At 41.2% G+C, this 24,530-nt stretch overlaps 2 protein-coding genes across 3 annotated transcripts in view; one reads left to right on the forward strand and one right to left on the reverse strand.

The window, feature by feature from the left end:
- The window catches only part of acap1 (ArfGAP with coiled-coil, ankyrin repeat and PH domains 1), a 240,043-nt gene that overhangs the window by 54,630 nt on the left and 160,883 nt on the right, over positions 1–24,530 (reverse strand). The gene's annotated exons all lie outside the window — the stretch shown is intronic.
- The window catches only part of agfg2 (ArfGAP with FG repeats 2), a 36,035-nt gene that overhangs the window by 5,623 nt on the left and 5,882 nt on the right, over positions 1–24,530 (forward strand). The window contains exons 3-8 of one of the 2 annotated variants that reach the window (XM_054747779.2): positions 10,346–10,461; positions 14,998–15,142; positions 15,458–15,578; positions 15,655–15,759; positions 21,682–21,714; positions 24,119–24,358. In XM_054747779.2, the coding sequence (XP_054603754.1) occupies positions 10,346–10,461; positions 14,998–15,142; positions 15,458–15,578; positions 15,655–15,759; positions 21,682–21,714; positions 24,119–24,358 (760 nt within the window). The remainder of the gene's footprint in view (positions 1–10,345; positions 10,462–14,997; positions 15,143–15,457; positions 15,579–15,654; positions 15,760–21,681; positions 21,715–24,118; positions 24,359–24,530) is intronic. The other variant, XM_054747780.2, reaches the window with a different exon arrangement.

Below are 24,530 nucleotides of genomic sequence, written 5' to 3' on the forward strand. Positions count from 1 at the left end.
AAACTTTGGTCAACAGTAGCTGGTCAAATATTTGTGGATGCCTTGTGTAGGGAACAAATGCTCTGTAAAAGAGAAGGAATGCACAAATAGCCCGGTAGGTCACAGATTCAGCGTTACTGCTGACTGAATTCACTAGCAGCCTTTCAGTGTGTTGAAGACTCAGGAAGATGTTTAAAAATAATATCAGAGGAAACACAAGTGGTTGAAGAGGCCGCTTTTCTGCAGAAATTTTCTCCCGCTCATTTTACTCCTCAGTAACAAGCAGGTTAAAGAAACGGCGGTTACTGATGAGTTCAGTCCAGGTTATGTTATCAATCTGTAATTTGCAGGCAAAGGCATGCAGGCATGTATTCCGTAAGACTGTATTACTACTGAAACATGACTAAGTTCTATTTGTACAGATGAGTTCGTTTAGTTTAACGTTAGATTTCTAATCGTAATGTGATGCTTTTTTTTGGGAGAAAGAAATTATTTTCAATGCATTTTTTTGTCCTACAATAATGAACAATAACTAAGGCCCTGTCCACACGTAGCCGAGGATCTGCCAAAAAGTAGATATTTTTCTACGTTTTGGCCTGTCATGCACACGAAAACTGAGTTTTTTCACACGAAAACGGATCTTTTTAAAAACTCCGGCCAAAGTGAAGATCTGCGTTTTCTCCGTTTTGGGTGTCTGCGTGTGGACAGACAAAACCGGAGTTTTAAGGTCCGCAACGTCACTTTCCGCGACAAAAAATGCTGACATCACGTGTGCGACCTGTGTTTACACTAGCCGACATCATGGATGCCCTCAGAGCTGCGCTCTGTCACTACCCGATCCATCAATTGTCCAAGTGCTTTTTGCTTTTTTGTTTTTGCAAGCGGAATTACTGCTCCTTGCGGAAGACCACAGGCGAGGGACGAGGTTAAGAACAGGGGAAGTACTGCCGCCTACAGGTCTGGCATGTCCTTAACAACGTATTTATCCGGGTACGTGTGGACAGAGTTTGTTTTTAAAACGCGGTGGTGTGGATGCAAGTTTTTGGAGGGGCGGATATTCGTTTTCAAAAAACCCGGCTACGTGTGGACTAGGCCTCAATGAATCCATAAAAAATCACTTGGAAAATTTACTATGCTAGAAGCTGAATAATATAGCACCTTGTATGCTGTTATTTAACATTTAGGAAGAAATCAGGTTGTGCTGGTCTGCATTTTACCCCCCACCCCCCAGGGCCGTATCCAGCGTTTCAAAACTACCGAGGTCCACAAGCCATTGTTCCATGTACATTGATTAAAAAGTAGAGACCAAAATGAAGACCAAAACTCAAATCAAATGTAGCCATTTATTCAAATCTAAAGTGTTTATGTAGTATGTGTGTAGTATGACATGTATGTTTTGTGTGTGCTGATGTAAATGAATCCATGGGCATCAGGATGAACCAGGCTCATCCATGAAGACTCACTGAAACGACAGGAAATTGTGCGTCAACAACCGGGTTACTGATTGTATGCAAGATTTTGACATAAAGTTGACCTTTTTATCAAATGCTAGTGAAATTCTCCTGTGTCCAGAAGCATCCCAGAGCATGAGAACTTTTTCGGGGTCAAGTGCTCAGTTTTTATTCACGCGCAAGTCCTGAAAACCTGTCATTTGTCATGCTGGATCGTAGCCAGGATTTCAGTCGTCTTAGTGCCGAGAGTGACCTCTCGCAGGATGGAGAGGATACAGTGGATGTTTGGGTAGAATTGTTGATCCATCCCATCTAATGTTTCTTTGGCTGTTGATGCCAGTTCTGTTGGAGGCTGGTTCTTTACCATCCATCTGTGAATCTCCTGGTTGATTTATTCTGGCTGGGGGAGGTCTTGTCTGTACCATGATACCATCAGTTCTTTTTTTCTTCAGTGAGTTTAGACAGGGCTGACGGTAATAGGTATGTTGCAAGCACGGCTGGCTGAGAGTCCTCTGTGAACCTGGTGTTTAGTTGGCTTGTCTGTGATCAATAAATGGATAAAAGAGATTGAGTCTGGAATGTTCCTCAACTGACTGTGAAGGTGTGTTCTCTCTTTTTGTCTATTAGTCACACACTTTTTTTTACCGGAGTAACTCCAGTGAAGCTGGCAAGTTTTTCTGATTTGCCAAAAATTTCACTGAAGGCCTCCTCACTTCTTAGCATAGAAATGGCCTGTGCAACCAGTCTTGCCTCTTTGTATGCGCTCATCAGGTCTGATTTGGTGACTGTAGTGCTTTAGACGCTGGCTGGATGCAGCCAAGAATTTTGTTTGCTGTGACAGCAGAGATGATCGTGTCAAAAGCCTCTGTACGATGTTGCAGGCTGCTGGCCTTGCTGGAGTTTGAAGATGTCCCCAACTCTGTTTCTATCAGTGCTGAGTGAACTTCAGTGAACTGATCCAAAAAAACCTCCACTGACCTCCCTCTGGAACCCCAATGTGTGTCTGACATAAGTGGGATGCCTCCAGTATTTCTTTTTGAACTTGCCTGCGTTTCTTTGCCGCCATGTAGTTGTTCTTGTAGTACGTTCCTCCTTAAAGCAGATGCAGAAAAAAAAAACAGCAACATCCTCAATTGTGCTAATGATGAGTGGAATGTCAGAACAACCATGGACTACCACAAGATTGAGTGAGTGTGAATGATGCCCGTGGCTGAAGCTCTCTAATGCGCTGCTGTACACCACTCAGATGCCCTCTCATTGTTAAAGTTAAAGTTAAAGTCCCATTAGTTGTCACACACACAGGTGTGTGTGCGAAATTTGTTCTCCGCATTTGACCCATCCCCTAGGGGAGCGGTGAGCTGCAGACAAGCCGCACTCGGGAACTATTTGGTGGTTTAACCCCCCAATCCAACCCCTTAATGCTGAGTGTCAAGCAGGGAGGCATTGGGTCCCATTTTTTCAAAGTCTTTGGTACGACCCGACCAGGAATCGAACCCTGATCCCCCAGCTCAGTCGTAGCTCTGCCCTCTCAGATTGTCGATGTCGAGGTCCCACTTCTGCCACTGAGATAGAATGGCTTCTGTTATGGATGCAGCATCTGCTTTCACAAGAGGAGCAAAACCCAAGAAATGTTCACATATTTCTTCTCCATTGTCATGCTTGACATAGCGAATGCCGATAGAAAGTTGTTCTGTCCAAGGGCGTCAGTTTGTTTTCAGAATTGCTGGGGACAATAACCATACACTTGAGTGGGGTTTAAAAATTGCTGGGGACAATAAAGTAGGCTAGCACAGGGGTCGGCGGCTCTGGAGCCGCATGCGGCTCTTCCATCCATCTGATGCGGCTCTCTGTGCTTGTAAAATAATGAATGGATATTTAAATAAAATGCTTTATATTTTACTGCATTAATTTTACATCTGTATGCCAATTCTAAATGTAAAGATTGTCTGCGTAAACCTGAACAGGTCCAACCCGGTCTTACTGTGAGACCGGGTTGACGCGTCACGCTTGTGCGTAATCATAGGCGCTTCCTGAGCTGGAGGATGTCAGATTCTGGGATTCTCCTCAGCTCCTGGATGCGTCGCCACATTGGAGACAGGAACAAGCGCTATTCAGCCAAAGTTTTGTAATCAGGGAACATTTTCTAAGTGACAAGTCTTCTCTGAGAGACAGGGTTTGGAAAACACTCGCTTTAGTGGAGGAACCTTCCCACATGCGCTCTGGGTGGCTCTGGGGTTAATCAAGTTTAATTGTTTCTCTTTGCAACAATCTTCACAAGAAGGCAAAACAGTTAAACGGCAGGTTACAGATATTTCCATTTGACTGTTTATTTTGACAGATGAACTCAAGGATGTTGCTTGGTTTGAAAGAATTACCCCGACGCACACTGATGCGCATGGATGAGCTGACATTTTAATCGTTGACGCACATCGCGGAGGTAAAATATTCCCATCAGAACATCAGAGCTTTATACTGGTTCAGCGTGGCTCGGAGCGCCCACGGTGGACAGTGAGCTGAAGATCTGAGGGGTTCGCAGCGCAGAACCACGTCCACTACCGCAACAGTCTGGAAACCCGGTCTCTCTGAGGGATGTGTCACTTGGAAAAATGTTCTTTTTATGAAATTATGAAACTTTGGCTGAACAGCGCTTGTTCCCGTCTCTAATATGGACACGCATGATGCGTAGAGACATTTGATCACGCACAAAGTTTATGTGGAGCAGAAGCGGCCGGGCCACGCAGGTGAAACGTTCCTAGCCTACATGAAGTGAAACTGTTTAATTGTAACATTAATACGTTACTGGACACGCTGGTCTGGTTGGTTAGACCAGTGTTGGAAGTGGAAACACACACACACACACACACACACACACACACACACACACACACACACACACACACACACACCAATTAAAATAATGCTGATAGCATGGACTAGAAGCCAGGTGATGGTTTACGTATTTAAATGATGATCAGGCTGCTGTAAAATGTAATCTCCATCCACATCCAGACACAATTATCCTCTATTATTTCTCTAGTTGCTCTGCTCTTGTCTGGGCTGATCAGCTGATGGTGCGCGCGGCGCGCCTAACTAGCGGCTGACGCACATTTTACGCATTTGGAGAGGTGGGCTGGATGCTGTGCGTTTACTGGAAGATGGTCCACTTAACGCACGGGTGTCGACTACATATTAATGACAAATGAATGAAAATTAAATTGTGAGTTTTTACTTCATATTTTATAAATAAAAATGACGGGGGAACACATTTATGACGTCTTTTTAAACTAAATTTTCTAGCGCGACCTGCCTGCTTCACTTAAGTCACTGCTTATTAAGGTCCGTCCAGAATTACTGTGGGAAATGGGTAATAATGGCTCTTTGATGGGAATAGGTTGCCGAGCCCTGGATAAGATCTGAGCTGGTAAAACAAAAATCCTCATCAGCAGGCGTTTTTGAAAGTGGGGGGGACACAGCTGCCAATCACAAATTTTGCCGGGGACATGTCCCCGGCGTCCCCGGTTAAAATGACGCCTATGGTTCTGTCCCATTTTCATCCACTGATTCATCTGCAAGGACTGTGAAAAACCTGGCTTTTTAATTTCTTTAATTATGTCCTCTCGAATCTCAGCTTCACAACATGCGATCAGCTGATTCTGAATGATGGGTGCTATGTATTTTGCAATTTTTGGTGCCGTCTGAAGATGATGGTTCAGCGTTTCATCGAATGCAGATTTCCATGTGAGAAAAAGATAGAAGTGGCCATCTTCACTTTGTCCTGTCCAGTTTCCACGAAGTGGAATATTTCTCTTTGCCAGGTTAATAACAACATCTAAAATGGAAAGGAGAACTTTGCGATTTACACTAACTTTCTCTGCATAGGCACTGCTCAGAGCAGCATTAATGTTTTCTGTGTTCCCTGTGCAACTGCCAGAAAGTTTTCAGCACGCTCAGAGGCCTTTAGATGTGTTGGACTGAAACTGTGTTTGAGATGATTCCTTGCTTGTCTCTAACTGCACTTTTCCAGTCTTTGAATCCTTGATTAATGAAAACTGTATTGGCTGTTTGTGTGCTAAATGACAAACAAGTAGCACAGTATGCAGAATCTTCTGAAGCTGAATATCTAAGCCAGGGATGCTTCTCCTCCCACTTTATGTTATATCGTAGCAGTTTTTCACCAAACTTTGATTTGGGGTAGTTCTAGTTAGAGCTGCTAAACCTATGTTTAAGAAGAAAATATTTATTTTCATCTGTTAATGTCTTATTCTTATAGCTTGCTGGATCAAGTTCAGTTGGAGATGTTTCAGATGGAGAGATGTGTATTTGATTTACACTTTCTTTCTCACACATGGTCTCTCTCTGCAGTTTCTCTGTCCCCTCTCCTTCAGTGTGTTTCTTTCTGCCATGTTCCTTTTCTTTTTCTTGCAGTTTCTCACAAACCACCGCTATATCATTTTTATATCCTCCTGTTCTCTCATCTACTCTGTCTTTTTCTCTTTCATCTCTGTCTACTTTCTTCTGTTGTCTTCTTTCCTTTGCTCTTATACTTTCACCTTGCTCTCCTGAAAAACCCAATGAATAGACAAGTTACATCTGCCTTACTTGGAATGTCTTTATGTCTGAATGGTTTTAGATTGAACCTCTTTGGTGTGTTCTTGCTGTGGTGAAATTCTAATTCCATCTTTGAGTTCTTTTTAAAAGACAGAAAGGTTTTATTTACCTGCAACGTTTCGTTTGCGGCTGCAAAACATCTTCAGAGCTGACGCTGATGGTGGCGTCACTTCCTACTCCGTTTATCCGCGGGCAGCAGAGGACGTTGTCGCCCTCTGCTGCCCGCTCTCCCCTCTCCGATGATGCAGTCCCATGCACGATCCAATGAGTAAACTCCGTCCCTGTTCATGGTCCCACATCCACGTCTCCTTATCTCGATAGCTTCTTTTATCCATCTTTTGTATTTCTGTTGTTCGGTATTTATGATCCTTGTGTTGTCCCAGTCCATTATATGGTTTTCTCTTGTGCAGTGATCTGTTACGGCTGACTTCTTTAATGTGCTTTCTGCTTCTTCTTTTGCTGCTCTTGTGTGCTTTCGACTTGTTTCTTTCTCACGCTCCTTTCTATGTTCTGTTGTTCGTGTGTTGAGTTGGCGTCCGGTTTCTCCTATGTATGTTTTATTGCAGAGTTTGCATGGGATTTCGTAAATGACTCCACATTTAAGTCCAGCTGATATTTTGTCTTTTGGGTGTACTAGTCTGTTTCTAACTGTTGTGTATGGTTCTGTTGGTGTGTTTATGTTGTGTTTTTTCATTGTTGCTCTTACTTTTCTGTTATGCCTTTGATATATGGTAGGGTTATCACTGGTTTTGGTTCTTGTCTTTCTGGGTTTCTGGTTCTTTGCTTTGGTTGTTCTTTTCTTTCTGTTTTTGTTTGTTGTTTTCCTTTGTTTATTGCCCATGTTGGGTATCCGCAGGTCTTTAAAGCATGTTGTATGTTTGTCCTCTTGTTTACGGTCTCTTTCTTCTGTTACCATGTTTGCTCGGTGATATAATGTTCTGATTACTGACATTTTGTGTATGGTGGGGTGTTCTGATGTCCATAATAAATATAAGTCTATGTGTGTTGGTTTCCTGTATGTGTTTATGTTTAGGGTCCCGTCGGTCTGCCTGCTTATTTTCATATCCGTAAATGCTATACTGCCTTCTGTTTCTGACTCATATGTGAACTTTATGTTGCCTGTTGCCATTATTTCACCGAGCAAACATGGTAACAGAAGAAAAAGACCGTAAACAAGAGGACAAACACATACAACACGCTTTAAAGACCTGCGGATACCCGACATGGGCAATAAACAAAGGAAAACAACAAACAACAACAGAAAGAGAAAAACAACCAAAGCAAAGAAGCAGAAATCCAGAAAGACAAGAACCAAAACCAGTGATAACCCTACCATACATCAAAGGCATAACAGACAAAATAAGAGCAACAATGAAAAAACACAACATAAACACACCAACAAAACCATTCACAACAGTTAGAAACAGACTAGTACACCCAAAAGACAAAATATCAGCTGGACTTAAATGTGGAGTCATTTACGAAATCCCACGCAAACTCTGCAATAAAACATACATAGGAGAAACCGGACGCCAACTCAACACACGAACAATAGAACATAGAAAGGAGTGCGAGAAAGAAACAAGTCAAAAGCACACAAGAGCAGCAAAACAAGAAGCAGAAAGCACAATAAAGAAGTCAGCCGTAACAGATCACTGCATAAGAGAAAACCATATAATGGACTGGGACAACACGAGGATCATTAACACCGAACAACAGAAATACAAAAGATGGATAAAAGAAGCTATAGAGATAAGGAGACGTGGATGTGGGACCATGAACAGAGACAATGGAGTTTACTTATTGGATCGTGCATGGGACTGCATCATCGGAGAGGGTAAAGCGGGCAGCAGAGGGCGACAACGTCCTCTGCTGCCCGCGGATAAATGGAGTAGGAAGTGACGCCACCATCAGAGTCAGCCTGACGAAGTTTGCAGCCGCAAACGAAACGTTGCAGGTAAATAAAACCTTTCTGTCTTTTAAAAAGAACTAAAATATGGAATTAAATTGAACCTACTCAATTATTTTCTAAAATAACCTGCTTTATTAACAAAGATACATTTTATTATAACACTGACACTGTAACTTTGTGAGTTAATAAGTGATAATGGTTTTATCTCATAAACAGTTGTCAACTTAATCTCTCTTACCAGTATCCTCTCCACCACCTCCATTACTTCTCCGTCTTTTCACCACTTTCTCACTCCAAAACATAAGTTTTGTTTGGTGCAGCTGCTTTTTCATCGTCTGAACAAAGCAAACACAAAATCAAAGTGAATTTACAAGCCTTTTTGAGTTAATGCATGCAAGACATGTGTTGGACTTGTTTTTGACATTTTGTAAGTGGTCACTTTCGACACCGTGTTGATATGACTCATCATTTAACGTTTATAATTCATAATTTGTTAGAATGTAATAGGCGATATTAGCATTATCATTCCTATGGGTTTTTCCATGTATATTAGCATTGTGCTAACCACTCGCTACCAGTCAAATCAAACCCTATCGATTAGAAAATCTCCTTTTGCAACATTGCAATTTAATTGCATATGCAGTTAATCGTTCAGCCCTATTTGACAAATGAAAAGACGTTTGACTCATATTCAGAGAAGAATAGCATTAAAGTATTTACAGCTATTTACCTCTGTTATCTTTCGCAGTCGTCACTCTTCTTCCTGTTTCTTATTCTTCTCGTGTTTACTGGCTGACCCGACCTGCGCTCTTCTTCGTCATTAGTTTGGGTGTCTCGTGTTGTTGTAGCGCCCCAGCCATAACCAGGTGGACAATGCAAGTAGTTCGCAAGCATTATTTGAATGTTTTTTTTTAAATACACTGAGAAAATACAGAGGTCCAGACCTCGGTGTCCTCAATGGTGGATACGGCCCTGCCCACCCCCATCCCTACAAAAAATATTTATCGTGAATCAGAATCGACTCAGAAACCTGTTCTCTGTGCTTTTGTTTTCTCAGTCCCAATTCAGATTTTTCTTTTTTCAAAATACTTTTCACCACATAAAGCAAAATGTGAGAGTTTTTTTCTTGGAGAGCACCATCTAGAGGCAGAACAATGCATTGCACCTTTGAGCCCATCTACCTACTTCCATGATTACGGCTCTCATTCCTGAACTTGTCCATAAGAAATGTTGCCAACTCTGCATCATGTCACGAACTCCTCCCGCTGACTGCATTCCAATCATTCCTGCCACCAACGTGGCGGCTGACGTCATCACGCCGACACTACTTAAGGAAGTGCCAGCGTTTCATTCATTGCTCAGTCATCGTTCTCACCAGACTTTGTATCGAGACTCCAGGCTCACCAGCCCTCAAAACCTTCCAAACTACACCTCCAGGAGATAACCACGCCGGTTATCTCCGTCACTCCGTGTCTGGGCAACAGAAACTCTCAGTCACGCTTCAGATCTGCCAACGAACCTGACACATCAGTAGGTTTGCAAATGCTCGTGCACGCGCTGTGATTGACTTGGGCTCGCATGCTGGTCTACGGGACCGTCTTAGCTAAAAATGATGTATTGCCTACATTATACCAAAGTACAGGGTAGGACTATCACTTTTATGGATTTCTAAAAAATCACACATGATTCTGAAAATGGGGAAAACTCCAGATTGCTGTTTTAACGATCTTATCTAAAGAAACTAAGAGAACATTTTAAATGAAGAATGTAGCTAACAGCAAAAAATGTTACTTACCAGATAATAAACTTTAACTAGAAATAAGCTCCAAAACAATCAGTCGTTGTTATTTTCTGGGTCTGTTAGTTGCATGTAATAAATGTCCTCATCTCATTTTTAAAACGGGTTAGATTGAAGCTCGGTCTGTTGAGCTACAGTTACATTTCCATGACAACCAGCAGTCTTCGCCTTATATCTAATGGGTGTTTTAACAGGCCAACTGTTACATTGGTTTTTTAAAATATTTCCCACACGTTGGAAAGTGATGAAAGGGTGTTTGTTTTATCAGCTTGTTGACAATCCAGATGTGTTTGTGTCTACAAGCGTAATGTGCAGCGATGCAGAAGCATGTAATTTTGAGATTTCTCCTCTGGAGTGATCTTACCAGTCATGACTCAAATAGTCGGTTAATATTTGCCTCGATCTGACTCAGAGATTCACCAATGAGAAAATCTCTCTGCTTTTGTTAAGAGCCCCTCTGGAACTGGATATCAAACTGTAACGCGGATTATGGTTTTATTTTAAGCTTCAGCAGTTAGACGCCAACTTTTCTGCTCAGGCAAGCGTCAGCTGCTTGGTTTATATCTTTTTCTAATGTGTGTTTGTGTGTGTATTCAGGTGGGGAGAAGAACCTGGCTGTGTGTGTTTGATCCAAAGGCTGATGGCTTCTCCGACTTGAAGGACTCTCAGAAGTTCAAGGAGTTTCTTCAGGATAAATATGAAAAGAAAAAATGGTAAAAATGTTGCCTCTTTTTAATCCTTTTGATGTCTTTAAGTGTGTTTATGTGTAAAAGGTTTAAATGTGTGGTGCACTCAATCAATACATTTGCAGTGGTTTCTAGTAGGAGTGAATGCCTGCAGGATTTGGACTCTTATTTCCTGATTTCCTTATTATTTCTGCCATCTTTTTTGTGCTGATTGTTTTTTCAGTTACATTGTTTTTTAGGGATGCACCGAAATTAAATTTCTCAGCCGAAAAGCAAAAATGGTGAAACCAAGGCCAAAAACTGAAACACCTAAAAAAAATAATGGAATCAATAATTTGAATGGCTACAATGTGTACCAACCTCACTAAAATCAAGGCATTGCAATAAATCAATTACTAAAGCTTGAAAATATTTATTTAGCACTGACATAACAACAATGCACAATATATAGTAAAAATCAAAATAAAATGTTTCACTTGACTCCACTCATGTAAATTAAATTAAAATAATTTATAAATAAATGAATCAATAAATTAAAAGTGTACAGGCTTATAAATGTACAGGCCTGCTGAGAAAGACTGTAAAATTAGATATGCTCTCTAAAAAAAGCACAAAATGTCAAGTGCCTTTTAAATTCTTCTGTGTAGGACTACTAAGTACTACAGACTACAACAAAGTACATTCAGAACAAGTGCAACAGCTGACAGATGTAATAATATTTTCTCTGTAGGCCTACAACATAAAGGTGTATCACAGCAAAGATTACCCCGGCCCATTGGCCTTTATCAACAACAAATGCACTATGAATTGTGGATGTAGGCTTCAAAGTGGAAAACAAACATTTTAACTAGGGATGTAAGAAAATATCGATATGTCAATTTATTGTGATATTTTTTCCTGCTGTAACATATCGATTTTTGGAAGAATTTACATGCAAACATTTGTGTATTTTCTAGGGCCGGGACTTTAACGCATTAATTATGATTAATTAATTAGAAAAAAAAACGCATAAAAAAATTAACGCATTTAATCGCAGCTTGCATTTCGAGCACGGCGGAACCTTTGTCATTGCACGATTTCCTCGTAGACTGAATATCACTGACGCACACAACAATGCACAGTGCTGATGGCTACTAAAACGGAATAAAAACAGAAAGAAGTTGCCTTGCTTGGACTGATGCAGGATTTAGGAAACATGTCCGCCTCTTTTCTTAACTTGGAAAAAAAATTTCCAGACAACAACGGAGTCCGTGTCGCGGACATTTTTCAGAGGTCGTCTCTGCTGCTGCTGCCCGGTGGCAATGGGAACTTTACAAAAGTTGCGGTAAGCTATATTTTTAACATTTACGTAACATCTGTGCAGCGCTGAAAGCACCAGACAGAATAATTCTTTGCCCTAACAGTAGTTTATGAAAGTAGTCAGACAAACGAGAGGCACCTGGCTGCCGCTGGGAGAACGCTCCGTGTTCTCACTACTCTGTAAACAATCACAGACAACGTGTCTTAAAGTTGAAAACAGAAGTTTAAGTTAAAACAGAAACACTCTGAAACTTTTCTGATGATTTTCTAAACAATTCTGTTGGGGAGTTATGCGTTTCTGAGACGAGTCTCTGTCTAAACATCACATGAATTACTATCATTAAGCAGCGAGGTGTGTTGAAGCTGTCATCAGCTAAGGGGCGGATGCTTAAATGTATCAGGGGCAGCGAGGAACGAGAACGTTGTGATCAGGCTGGAGATCACACCAGATTCGCTGCTGCAGGTGTGAATCTGCGGGTCTGCAGCACCCCCTTCTTAACGTGACAGCAGGACTTCCCATGTAAGGAAGGTCCGCTCACCTGTTCGTCAGATCATTATTTCCTCGCCATGATCTTTTATCATCCCATCAACCTCCAGTCATCCAACTGGAACCAGTTAGTGTTCCTGATCATTCTCAGAATATGCCATGCCTGCTCTGGTGTTAAAAGTTAGTACATTCAAGTCCTAGATCATATTTGTGCCTGTTCTACTGTCATTTTGAAGGATTATTATTTATGTGTTTTTACTACATCATGAGTAGAAATGCTAATAAAAACTCCCAATTATACAAACAAGTGAAACTGGAAAAATTAGAATCTGGTGCAAAGTCAAATTTATTTCAGTCATTCAACTAGACAGAGAGACTATTTAAAGGCTCAGGAACCCTTTGCAGGTGTTTTCTATTAGTAATTATAAATTTTAGTTGATTTGGGTTTTGTTTCATATCACACAGTGACATTTGAATAATTAAAATGCATTTTTTTATTAAAAGCTTTAGTTTACAGTAATAACCATGTCTAATGTTTGATTCTCTGTCTCATAGTTTTAATTAAAAGTTTTGCTTTGAGAGCACATTTTCCTGAACGATTAAAATGCGATTAATTTAGATTAATTAATTACAAAGCCTGTAATTAATTAGATTAAATTTTTTAATCAAGTCCCAGCCCTAGTATTTTCCTTTCTTTTGGTGCAATTCAAACTCCGACCGCTAGTTGGCAGCAGTGTGCAGTGGGTTTTGTTTCCACCATTGAAATGTAAATCCCTCTGTTATGGTGCAGATGCCTCATGTTAAACATGTTAAGTATCAGTTTGGACTGTTTATTGAATTTTCCTACAATAAATGCAGTCTAAAAAATGGCAAATATCGTGGCAAATATCGTCTGACTGAATACATCACAATATATTGTGATGTCGTATCGTCCCCCTGTATCGTGATACGTTTCATATCGCCAGAATTTCACCAATACACATCCCTAATTTTAAAACTAGACACAAACTTATTCTACTGATTACGGTAAAGTGTCAAGTTTTTATTGATGAAGAGTAGCATTTCTGCTTTGTCAAACTTAAGTCTGTTCCTCCTTTTGTTGAGAACGTGAGCTGCAGGTCAGTCCCTCACTGCCAGTGCTTGTGTGGACAACATGGATTCAGAGAATAGCAGCGAGGAAAAAGCATTACTTTTAAAGTCTTTTTTTCTTCTTCACAAATTCAGGAATTTCTATGGTTTTAAAATCACAATCACTGCTTTTTCAGACTCTGAGAAAATCACCATGTTGGATTTCTGTTTGCTAAATGCGTGTACCTCATTGGTCTATAATGATCACGTGAGAGCCGCTTCACTACTTTCTCATTACGGTCGAAATAAACTAGTCCCGAATTAAAACTAATATTATACTAAAACAGCAATACTAAAAGGTGGGAACATTACTTTTGAAAACAGTACGTATTTTTACGAAGCAAAGAGCAAGTAGCCACAGGAAGTCGGAGTGAGATGAAACAAAAACGAGCTTCACCTGACGGCCTGTTTTGGCCATGTTGTTTTTGTGATTTAGATGTTTTGGCTGAAAATTGAAAATGCACTTTTGGGTCCTTTTCAGCCAAAATTTCAGTGCATCCCTAATATTTTTATGATCTTTTGAGGCGGAAATCAAAACTGAAATACAAATCTGATCAATCGTAATGCCCAACAACAGCCACAGAGTTTTATGTAAAAAGTCTTGTGATGGGATTGCAAGTGTAAGGATTTATAAAACATCAACTGCTATGAATATCTTGGTACTGATCTTGATTTTGTCGTGATGGGTGGCAATTTCTTGACCCACGACATGCAGAATCAATTCTCGGAAACAGGTAAGTGTAAAAAGGTTTTGTTTTAAATGAGGAAACAAGAGGAGTAACGGGAACAGAAGAAGCTCTGCGGTGGTAGCAGGATTCCAGGGCGATCCTCTGAGGAGGGAGACAGAGTGAATATCCGGTGGAAATAATGGGAGAATTTGTAGTTAGGCGGGAGCTTACTGTTTTCCGGTAGAGACAATGTATGGGGAGGGGTTGGTCTGGCCCGGGTGAGCTGCGGAGATCCAGAAGGCGATGAAAGACTGTTTTATCCAGAGATGAGGTAGGAGCGGAGGTTGATGAGGGTAGGTGAGCATGAGGTAGGAGCGGAGGTTGATGAGGGTAGGTGAGCATGAGGTAGGAGCGGAGGTTGATGAGGGTAGGTGAGCATGAGGTAGGAGCGGAGGTTGATGAGGGTAGGTGAGTGGCTGAGAGTGGGCGGCCAGGGGAGGAGACAGCGTGATCTGGGTTGCAGGAGTCCGAGCTGGTTATGGAGATGGTGGAGTGTGGAGCGAAACCTGGAGAGGAGCAGGGAAGAACAGTCAGGGTTTTTCTGGCGACGGGATATCCAGCAGAATTCACAGGATCAAGTAAAGTACACAGGAACTAGCAAAAACACCGGGTCAAGACAGGTTAGAGGCTAGAGCTACCCAAACAGAGTAATCATCCGGCGTGGTGTAGTGTCACACTCCTCCTTAAACCCCCTGGGCCTTGATGACAGGATCAGCTGCAGCCGGTAGCTCTCAGACACGCCCACCTGCAGACAAGGCTCAGAGAAAACAGGGTTGCAGACAGGCAGCTCACCACGGACCATGACAGTTTTAGGACATGAGCTATATTAAATGTTTCCAACCTTGAACTACCACTATCATGGTGCTGGGTTTTTATGACATCATTAGTGACATAGACTCTTTTATGTTTTGTTTTCTGCAGGCATTTTTCCAAAAGTAAGAACCGGAGGGATGTGGAGGGTCCGTGGAGTCCAGGCCTGCAGGCTGTGCCCCCTTCTCATGGTCCTCTAACTGGCCAGGGGCCCCCGCATAACTTACCCCCTAATGCCAGATCTACAAGACCGCTGGTGAGGGATTAAATGGGTGAGACGTGTACATGAAGTGGGTAGACGGATTTATAGAAATATAAATTAAGGTGGCTAAAGATTTGAGAACAGAAGTGGACAAAATATGTAGAAAAATGGAGTTAATTTATTCAAAGAAGATTTCCAAGATATAAAACAGAATATTATCTAACACTGATGGGCTGTGGACCTTTGGAGGGCCAGGTAGCCTCCACATCAAAGCCTCTGCTTATGAATTATTGAGAAATGATGAAAGAGTCTCACCTCGTCTGCCTTTACTTCTCTCCTTCCACCTACCGTCTGCGTCTTTGACTCCAGTCTCAGTCCCAGTTGCCGTCCTGGGATCGGGCTCCTGTCATCTCACCTGCCGACATGAGGACGGACGCCTTCACGGCTCGACCGTCACGCTCCCAGAGCTTCAGAGACCCCCCTCTGAAAGGTCAGTGGCTGATCTTTATGGGAGGATTTGCCCTTTTATAGGATCAGTGTTATTTATTCATTGGTCTGTGTTACAGATTCTGCCCTGTGTGGAATAGAAAGACAGCGGCCAGGGTCTTTGTCATCAGCGCTAGGAGGTCAAAGCCACACCCCTTCGTTCCCCGCCCTTCCACGGCCTTCAGGTGCGCCTACTTTTCAAAACAAAAACGTAATCATATGAAGCCGACTCAGGACCAGTTTTCTTTCTTTTTTTTAACACATTTTTCCTCCCATATGATCCTAAATGGTACTCTTCAGGCCCTGTGGTGTCTAGTTTGGTGGTCTAGGAAACACAAGTGTTTTTAAATATTCCTGATTTTTCTACCAAAATGATGATAAATTAGCATTGGCTGATTTTCTTGTTCCAAGGTATACCACAGTTATAAATACTCATGGTTTCAAACCCTCTAAAACCTTTCTGTCATGCCATTCTTGTAGTTTAAATTCTAAACAGCCAGAGACAGTGTTTGGTTTTCTCTAGTGGCATGTAGCTCCTCCCCTCCCCCACCTGCTGCAACAGTCAGTCAGCTGTGACCAAAAGACGCATATTTCTCCTAAACGGTTCTTCACAAAAATAAGTGGTTATTTGAATGAGTTTTTTGTTCAGGGCAAACACAAAAACAACGTCTGCTGAGTGATGCTTCTGAGGCTCATCTATAGCACAAGAACACCTGAGTAGCCTGGCTATCTGCAGGGGCGCCTCCAGAAAATGCTGATAGGGGTGGCCAGATGGGGCCAAAGAAATTTTTGGGTTGGCACACCAAATTGGTCCTTGTGGTAACTCTGGGAGAGTTTACCTGTGGCGATGCGCCTTTATTCGTTTTGATTAAAATAACAGTACGTATCCAAAACATTTAACTTGAATTTTACAAACACAAACATTTCAGAAATATACATTTCAGTTATTTAAAATTTTATCCATAATTTAATTAAAAAATGTTTTTTAGGTTAATTCACCTGTTGCTGTGTTAAAAAAACTATGGAGGTAAAAACTTTATTTTAAATGGTGAGCAGCAGAAACATATGTATTTCTTTTATTCTGATTATTTCTTTACTCATTAATTGTAATATTTTTATTTTGTTTTACAATTATGTCTTGAATAAACAAGATCAATTTATGGTTAGACTGAACATTAATATGATTTGTTAACACTGGCTTTTCCTTGGGGGGGCCAGCAATTTTCTAGGGGTGGCCATGGCTACCCCTGGCCACCCCTTGGGGGGCTCCCTTGGCTATCTGCTCAGAAATGGCACAGCATCAGATGACCTCATAGATAACTTTGCATTAATTCCGCTTGTTACGTGCCATGGATTTCACAAATTATGCGTGTGAATTTTAAAGACGCATTTTGATACCAAGAAAACATTTATTTTCAAATGGGGGAAATGTTATTTTAGGTTTTGTGTGAAATAAGTCCAGAAGTACAAATGCGTCATCGAACCAGACATAGAGAAAGCAGAAGGAAAATGGCTGTAAGTTCAGCGAACTTCAAATCCTTCATTTAGCCATTTAGTAAGTAGCAGCTCCGCTAGGGAGAGGAGATTCTGTGGCGACTAGGGCTGGAGGGTAAACGATTATTTTTAAAACGATTATTCTGACGATTATTTTATCGAATAGTCGACTATTCTAATGACTATTTAGAAAATTAATCTAATGATTATTTTTCTATTGCACAATTAACAAAAACCAGAAAATCTCAAATAAATTCCTCAAAAAAATTAATAAATTCTTACTGTAAGAGAATAAACACTACAGGCCTTCCATTTTGTATAACACTGCTTTTATTGTGTTGGTTGGTTATGTTCTGGTGACGTGTAGAACTTGGGAGTGCAGGCTGTGAGTTGGTTGGAGAGGGAGTGTCTCCATGCTGCTTTGTTTTGGTCACTTATGTGCGTGAGGCGAGTGGTGTTACGGGTTAAACCAAACTCAAGGTGATATTTTACACTAAACCGAAAACCCACAACACTCTAAATGTAATAAAAGGGAGATCTACACCACAAAAAAGATGAACTCTAAACAAAACGTAACAGCTTATCCCAACGCAAGAAGCTGTTAGTGAAGATGCTAACAGTAGTTTTACCAACGTTAAGTTCAAGTTACCAAGTTTAAATAAACTAAAAACACCCAGCAAACAGACCAGCACGGAGGAGAGACTGCTACCACCAAAACAGCTCTCCTAATGTCTGAAAGAAGCTCCCTTATGAAGGGAGAAGCGCTCCCGGTGATGTCCTACATCTGCGGTAGAGACGAAGCAGCGCATCTGACCCTGGAAGTTGTTGTCCGTTGCCGGGAGACGAAGGCGGGCAAAACAGGAAAATAATCTAGTAGTGGACGGACGTTGTTCCGGGTCTTCGGTATTTGGCGGAGATGTTAGTGAAGGCGGAGAAGAGGGCGAACTAGAGGAAAAACAGGCAGATTCCTCCTCTATTTACAAACTCCTGGTAACTTACTGGTAATGTGGAGGATGGCATATGTGGGCGCGGTGCGTCGACTTCCGGATCTGACGTCGACAAATTTTTAGAATCGAGCCGTCGACGTCGTCGAGGCTTCGCTACAGCCCTAGTGGCGACCATATGCGACGTGCCGATGTCTGAATTGTGATTATGAACTTTTACAAGCGGATGAATCTCAAAGTACTAGACAGACGTGGTCGAAACACACATCATTACTTTTTGTTGAAAAAGAAGTATAACAAATGTGCGATCAAGGACGTAAGGCAAAGCAGACTAGAAAATAGATTCATTTTTTCGTATTTCCGTGGACCCATGAGCCGACTGGAAAGGGAGGTGCCTGAGAACGAGCTTGCACACGAGAGTAAACATCCCAGCTCTAAAGTTGATTTTCACCCATGTGTGTCATACGTCACGTAATCGGGAAGCAGACAATCCACAAATTAGGACTGGTATTTAATTCTGGTCCTGGATATCCAGCACGTTTTAGTGGTTTCTTTGCTCCAACATACTTGATTCAGTGGTTGAATCACCTGTGTAGCAGCTCATGAGTCTCTGCAGAAGTCTGTTAATCACCTGCTGAGGTGTGTTGGAACAAAATTAAAACTAAAACGTGCTCGATACCGGCCCTCCAGGACCGGAATTAAATCCCCCTGAGTTAAGAGATGATTGGGACGCCGTTTTTAGAAAAGTGAGATGCAAACCGGAAAATCTTCTGCAGCTTACACTTGCACAACAGATTGTGAAAAAATGGAAAAAGTTAGAAACACGCTGATTCGTCCTGATGTAAGAAGTGAGTCTACTCTTTAGGTAGTTTTGGTGTTTACATGGTCAATGAGCATAATATTCTGTGACTCTTCAAATAAACGTAAAAACGCTCAAAAACACTGGCAGTCAGGTGCTTTCTGTTGAGAAAATAGGTGGCAGTGAATGAGTTAATATCGCAAAAGATTGTGTCTTTATCATTATATATATCATATCTTCTCCACTTTATCATGATATATATTGTATCGTCTCCCCCATATCATGATATATATCGTATCGTCTCCCCCTTATCATGATATATATCGTATCGTCTCTACTCGCCTCTGTCAGCACGCCCCAGGGCAGCTGTAGCTACATCGTAGCTCATCCCCACCAGTGTGTGAATGTGTGTGAATGGATGAATGATACACTGTAGTGCAAAGCGCTTTGGAGTCCTTACTCTGAGAGGCGCTATACAAGTACGGGTCATTTATCATTTATCATACTTTAATCGTGATATATATCATATCGTCTCCAATTTATCGTGATAGATCCGTCCCGCAGCGCTCCTCCGTGAGCGGGGGTGGGGTGGTTGCACACGTTCCGCTGCTGTTTCTCACCAGTATCAGCTGATGGAGGGCTCAAGTTTCGTCGCGCCGTTCGTGTCAGCGGACACGGTAGGGTTGGGGGGGGGGCATGACGCTTAGCCTGGCGGGTGGGCAAGCAAAGCCTGGTGGGCCGCCAGGCTTATAAAGCGCTGGGGGAACCCCGGTTATACCGTCTCATCTTCCCTGTATTGTGATATACTATATATTGTATTATCTCCCTGTTTTGTGCCATATATCTTATCGTCTTCCCTGTATTGTGACATATATTTTATTGTAGTTCTATGCGATCTGATTGTATAAGGTTGTTAAGGATTATAAAGTGATGACGATCTACCAAATCTTGGAGATCGTAGAACCATCTATTTGCATTTTATCACCTATACCATTATATCTGGGCACACATTTTTTCTCAGTCATGATATTTGCCAGTCTGCTTCGACACACCGATAAAACAATCAGAGCAGGTTTAAGGCAGTGTATTGGTTTACCTGGGGTGCTCGGTAGAGCTGAGGAAAATAATTTAATAATCGATGCATTAGGATGCGGACGTAAACGATTATGAATCTTTAAAGAAGCACACTAAACTGCTCTAAACTTTGCATTTGGCTTTGTGGCTTTTAATATTTAGGGATGTTTGTGTGTGTTTTAGCGAGTCTTTTCAATGTGGCTGCTGACCAGAGCTTTGTTTATGCCAAACCCCTCTCCGCGTAGTCAGGAAACATCTACGGAGAGTTGTGAGACCCAAAAAGCGAGAGTTTAATCCTGACTAGAGGATACATGAGATAAGGATGTATCATGAATTTAGCTTAACATGATAGTTTATTTTCTCTGGACAAGAAATAATTACTGGTAATGTGGAGGATGGCATATGAGCCACCTCTAGATAGAATTTAAATAATTTTACATTAATTATAAGTATTTAATAAATGACAGTGCCTGTGAGACAAATGAGACATGCATCACTAGCTCTCAACTGTGATTAGATAGATAGATAGATAGATAGATAGATAGATAGATAGATAGATAGATAGATAGATAGATAGATAGATAGATAGATAGATAGATAGATAGATAGATAGATAGATAGATAGATAGATAGATAGATAGATATTTTCCTCAGTTGCTCATTTGAATTGCGGAGTTCCCCTAGGCTCAATCTTGGGTCACATTTTATTCACCATCGGCTCTGTTCTTAGAAAACACAACATCTCATTTCCTTGTTACGGCAATGATAAACTATTAAATCTGCCATTGAACCTGGGTAATTCAGACTTCATTACTTCAATCAACGCTTGTTTAATGGATATTAAAAGCTGGATGGCCAATTTTTAAATCTAATTTGAAGACTATTTATTTTCTTTAGCTTTTGAGTGCTCTTAACCATTTTAGTATCTCTTATTGTTTTATTATTTTACTGCTGTTTTTATTGTCTTACTGTTGGTTTTATTATTACTAACTGCCATTTTATTTATTTTTTTACAACCTTTACTGCTGTTTAGTTTAATTTGTCTTATTGTGTTCTTTCTTAAACATTGTTCAGCACTTGGGTCAATCTTTGATTATTTTTAATATGCTATAAAAAATAAAGCTGATTGATTGATTGGCATATTTTTGAATTTTAAGATTTTGTTTAGGATTCAGAAATCTTTTATCCTATTTTCTGTGAACAGGTATGCCTTTAAATGTATGTATTTTACTGGTAAAAAACCTCCAAAACGCCTGAATTGTAGAAATGGAAAAAATTGTGATAAAATCGTTTTTCCATATCGCCCGCTCCACCCCATCGTATCGTCTTCCCTGTATTGTGATGTATATCATATCACCAAATTCTGGCCAATGTCCACCCCTAAAACATTGGTTGTTAGTTTCGGCCCAGTTTTACTTATCAAACAGATACTGATACGTTACTAACATCGTCCGATTACAATGTTACTGCCGTGATATCATGCATGAATATCAACGATGAAGCATTTTCATATTTCGTTAGCATTTTGCTTTTTCAACATTTGCTGCTAATACAGTGGTATATTTGTTCAAGGTTATCATGCATTCATAATCATACTGGTTATGATTGAGAATGAGGCCCAAAAGGAAAGGAGTGTTCTGGTTAAAATGCATCCATGTCATCTTGTTGACCACCAGCAAACCACAAAGTCATTAAGCTGCAGGGTGGACCGTTTGACATGACGACAGTGACTTTCCTTTCTCTTCTCTCTTCCTGTCCATCCTCCTGTGACTCTGTTCTGTCCTCCACCCAAATAGCCAGCAGCTCGTTCAAAAACCACTTCACTTTAGGTAAGACCTGATGCTTCTGAGTGTGTGCTGAGTGAATCGATGAGCTCTGACCCGCTTGTGTCATTTATAATAGATGGCCTGTCCGCGGGTTCTGTTGGCGCTGGCCGTTCCACACATGCATGTGAATTTATCCGAGCAGCACTCTCCACACGTTTTATCCAATCGGATCACGGCTGATCGGCAGCTGATGCTGAAATTAGGGTCAGGGCTTTTCGTGGCTGGTCAGGTTTTGCATCTGAAAGCTGGAAGGGTCGAGGAAACCCTCATCGTCGTGCACTTTCTCAAGAGGGAGAAGAAAAAGTTTTAAGCAGGGATATTTTTAGTCCATATCCACCTCAGTCAGTGCAAGGCCACTGGTATTTCGCACCATGCTGGTGTTGAAGCACTTAGAACCTATGTAGGGCACAGCTGTAATCTCATCTCAAACAAGTATTCTGAGAAGCTCAGGTATGCTCTTGGAGTTGGGGCCTAACGCTTCAGATACTTCACAGGAGATCAAAGCCCAGAAACCTGCACCGTGACAGGAGTTTATCTGAATTGGGTCAAGCCTGGACTCAGTCTCTGATTTCTCAGCTGACAGGAAGATGAATTTTGATTTCCGTCCTCATGTTACCTGCTCAGTAGCTGGGCTGCATGGCGGCGCAGTTGTTAGCACTGTTGCCTCGCAGCACGAAGGTTGCAGGTTCGAAACTCGGCTGCGGCCTTTCTGCGTGGAGTTGCGTGTTCTCGCCATGCATGCGTGGGTTTCCTCCGGGTGCTCCAGTTTCCCCCACGGATCACAACATGCCCTACAGGTTATAAATTGTAAGTCGCTTTGGATGAAAGCGTCTGCCAAATAAACATGATAACGGCATGTTCTGTGGCTGATTTTCTGGGTGATGCATGTGCTGATGTTGGTTTCCTGCTTTTGTCAAAATAGTTTCGTCATCATTTTTGGCTGTTTTTGTTTCCTTCCATGCTTGCAGATACTAACCCAGTGTGCTGTGTTTAGTACACACCCCGCTGACCCTGCTGCTGCAGCATGAAAACGTTTGCTTCTCTTTGAGTAGCATGTGCATTATATTTCAGGAAACAACAAAGTTCTTGAATAAATGCTGCAGTTTCTCTCATGTAACAAAACACAGCATGAAGCAAACAAATGAAGCAATTACAGATTTTCAGAGAAGAAAGCAATATTTTAACAATGTTAGTTCCTTAATCTGAAGTGTGTCTTTTTTTAAATATATTTTTTAGGTCTCATCTTAAGGACAACTGTAGTCATCAGTTCCCTTTAGATTTTAGCAGAAAACGTGTTGGAATTGGAACGCTATCAGAGGAAAGTGCAGCTTACAAGGTGCAATTTCCTATTATTCAATGTTCCAGTTCCAACAAAGTGCACGTTTGTCTGATGCGGTGAACACTGAATGATAGGAAGGTGCAGCTTGTTGGAATTGGAACGCTGAATTATAGGGCAGTGCAGCTTGTTGAAATTGGAACGCTGTGGAATGTGTAAGTTGTTGGAGTTAGCACACTGAATCAGACAAAAGTGCAGCATGTTGGAATTGGAACACGCCCACAGGAGAGTGCAGCTTGACCTGCAGTTAGAGTACTATTGCTCATGTACTCTACAGCAAAAATCGGTTCTATCCGATGAAAGTGTGTCACAAAATCCTATTTTCGTGACACAGTAAGTAACTTAGAAGGCTTATCTTTGACTCTATCAATGGCCAGGTTACGATCCATTTCTAAATTTTATGGGTTTCCGATATGATCGGTCTATCATTAATATCGGCATTACAATTTAATATAGAAAAATATCTGTAGTGATTTTTAGTCTTTTAATAACATAACTTTTACATACCATACACATATGATACATGAAACTCTTCACCTACGTCTCTCTCTCAAAATGCAAAAAAAAAAAAAAAAAAAGACGGGTCTGAGGTAAAATTTGTAAGATATTTTAGGGTTTTTTGGCGAAACTTGTGAAGTAGAAATTAGCCCTGTGTAGTGAACGTACGCGCTCCTCACAGCATGTCGCTACGTGTAGCTAGACGGCTAACAAAGGACTAAAACAAAAACAAGAATCTTCACTCAAGGCTTGTTTCTCTTACCTGAAGATCTTTAGACATGTTTTAGCACCACAACTGCAATCTAGAGAAGTAACCTAAAATGTTTTTTTCTTTTTTTATGTGAGGGTAACACATACTATCGGTTTATGTATTAAAAAATAAGAGTCTGACAATATTGGTAAATCAGATATTGGTATAAAAGCCACTTTTGAGCATTCCTACAAAATTTCCAAGAAATTTTTTTATAGTCTCAGTAAATTTTCCAAAAATAATCATTTGTTTTCGCATTTGGTTCAAAGAATCCAAAATGTACTCACCATCTTCTTTACATGTTTTGCTTGGATTTCTTTCAGGTCGTACGGTGTCTGTCTCAGGGGTAACGGGTCCCTTCAGAGCTTTCCCCAAGTCCCTCAGCGTGGATTTTGGAGGTCTGAACCACCCTCAGCCTCCGCCTCAGTCTCTGTCTCAGCCACGGCAGCAGCAGCCTGCCAGCATCAGCCAGACTACAGTAGCAGTCGGCAGCTCCGGTGGTCAGGACAAGTACGCTGCCGTGTCTCACCTGGATAGCGTCTTTTCTGAAACATCGACTGCAGGTACCAATGGATTCACTGGAACTCAACTCAACAGTAACTTTCACCAAGCAGCTGATAATATTTTTGATTTTTTTTTTTCAAAGCAGGAAGGTCACGTAGCAACAGCCTTAATTTAGTTTTATTTGTGAAGCAATTGTTTAAAACTATTATTAGCATTCTAAACTTTGGTTAG

The sequence above is a fragment of the Nothobranchius furzeri genome, chromosome 2 (genome assembly GCF_043380555.1).
Source record: "Nothobranchius furzeri strain GRZ-AD chromosome 2, NfurGRZ-RIMD1, whole genome shotgun sequence".
NCBI lineage: Eukaryota > Metazoa > Chordata > Actinopteri > Cyprinodontiformes > Nothobranchiidae > Nothobranchius > Nothobranchius furzeri.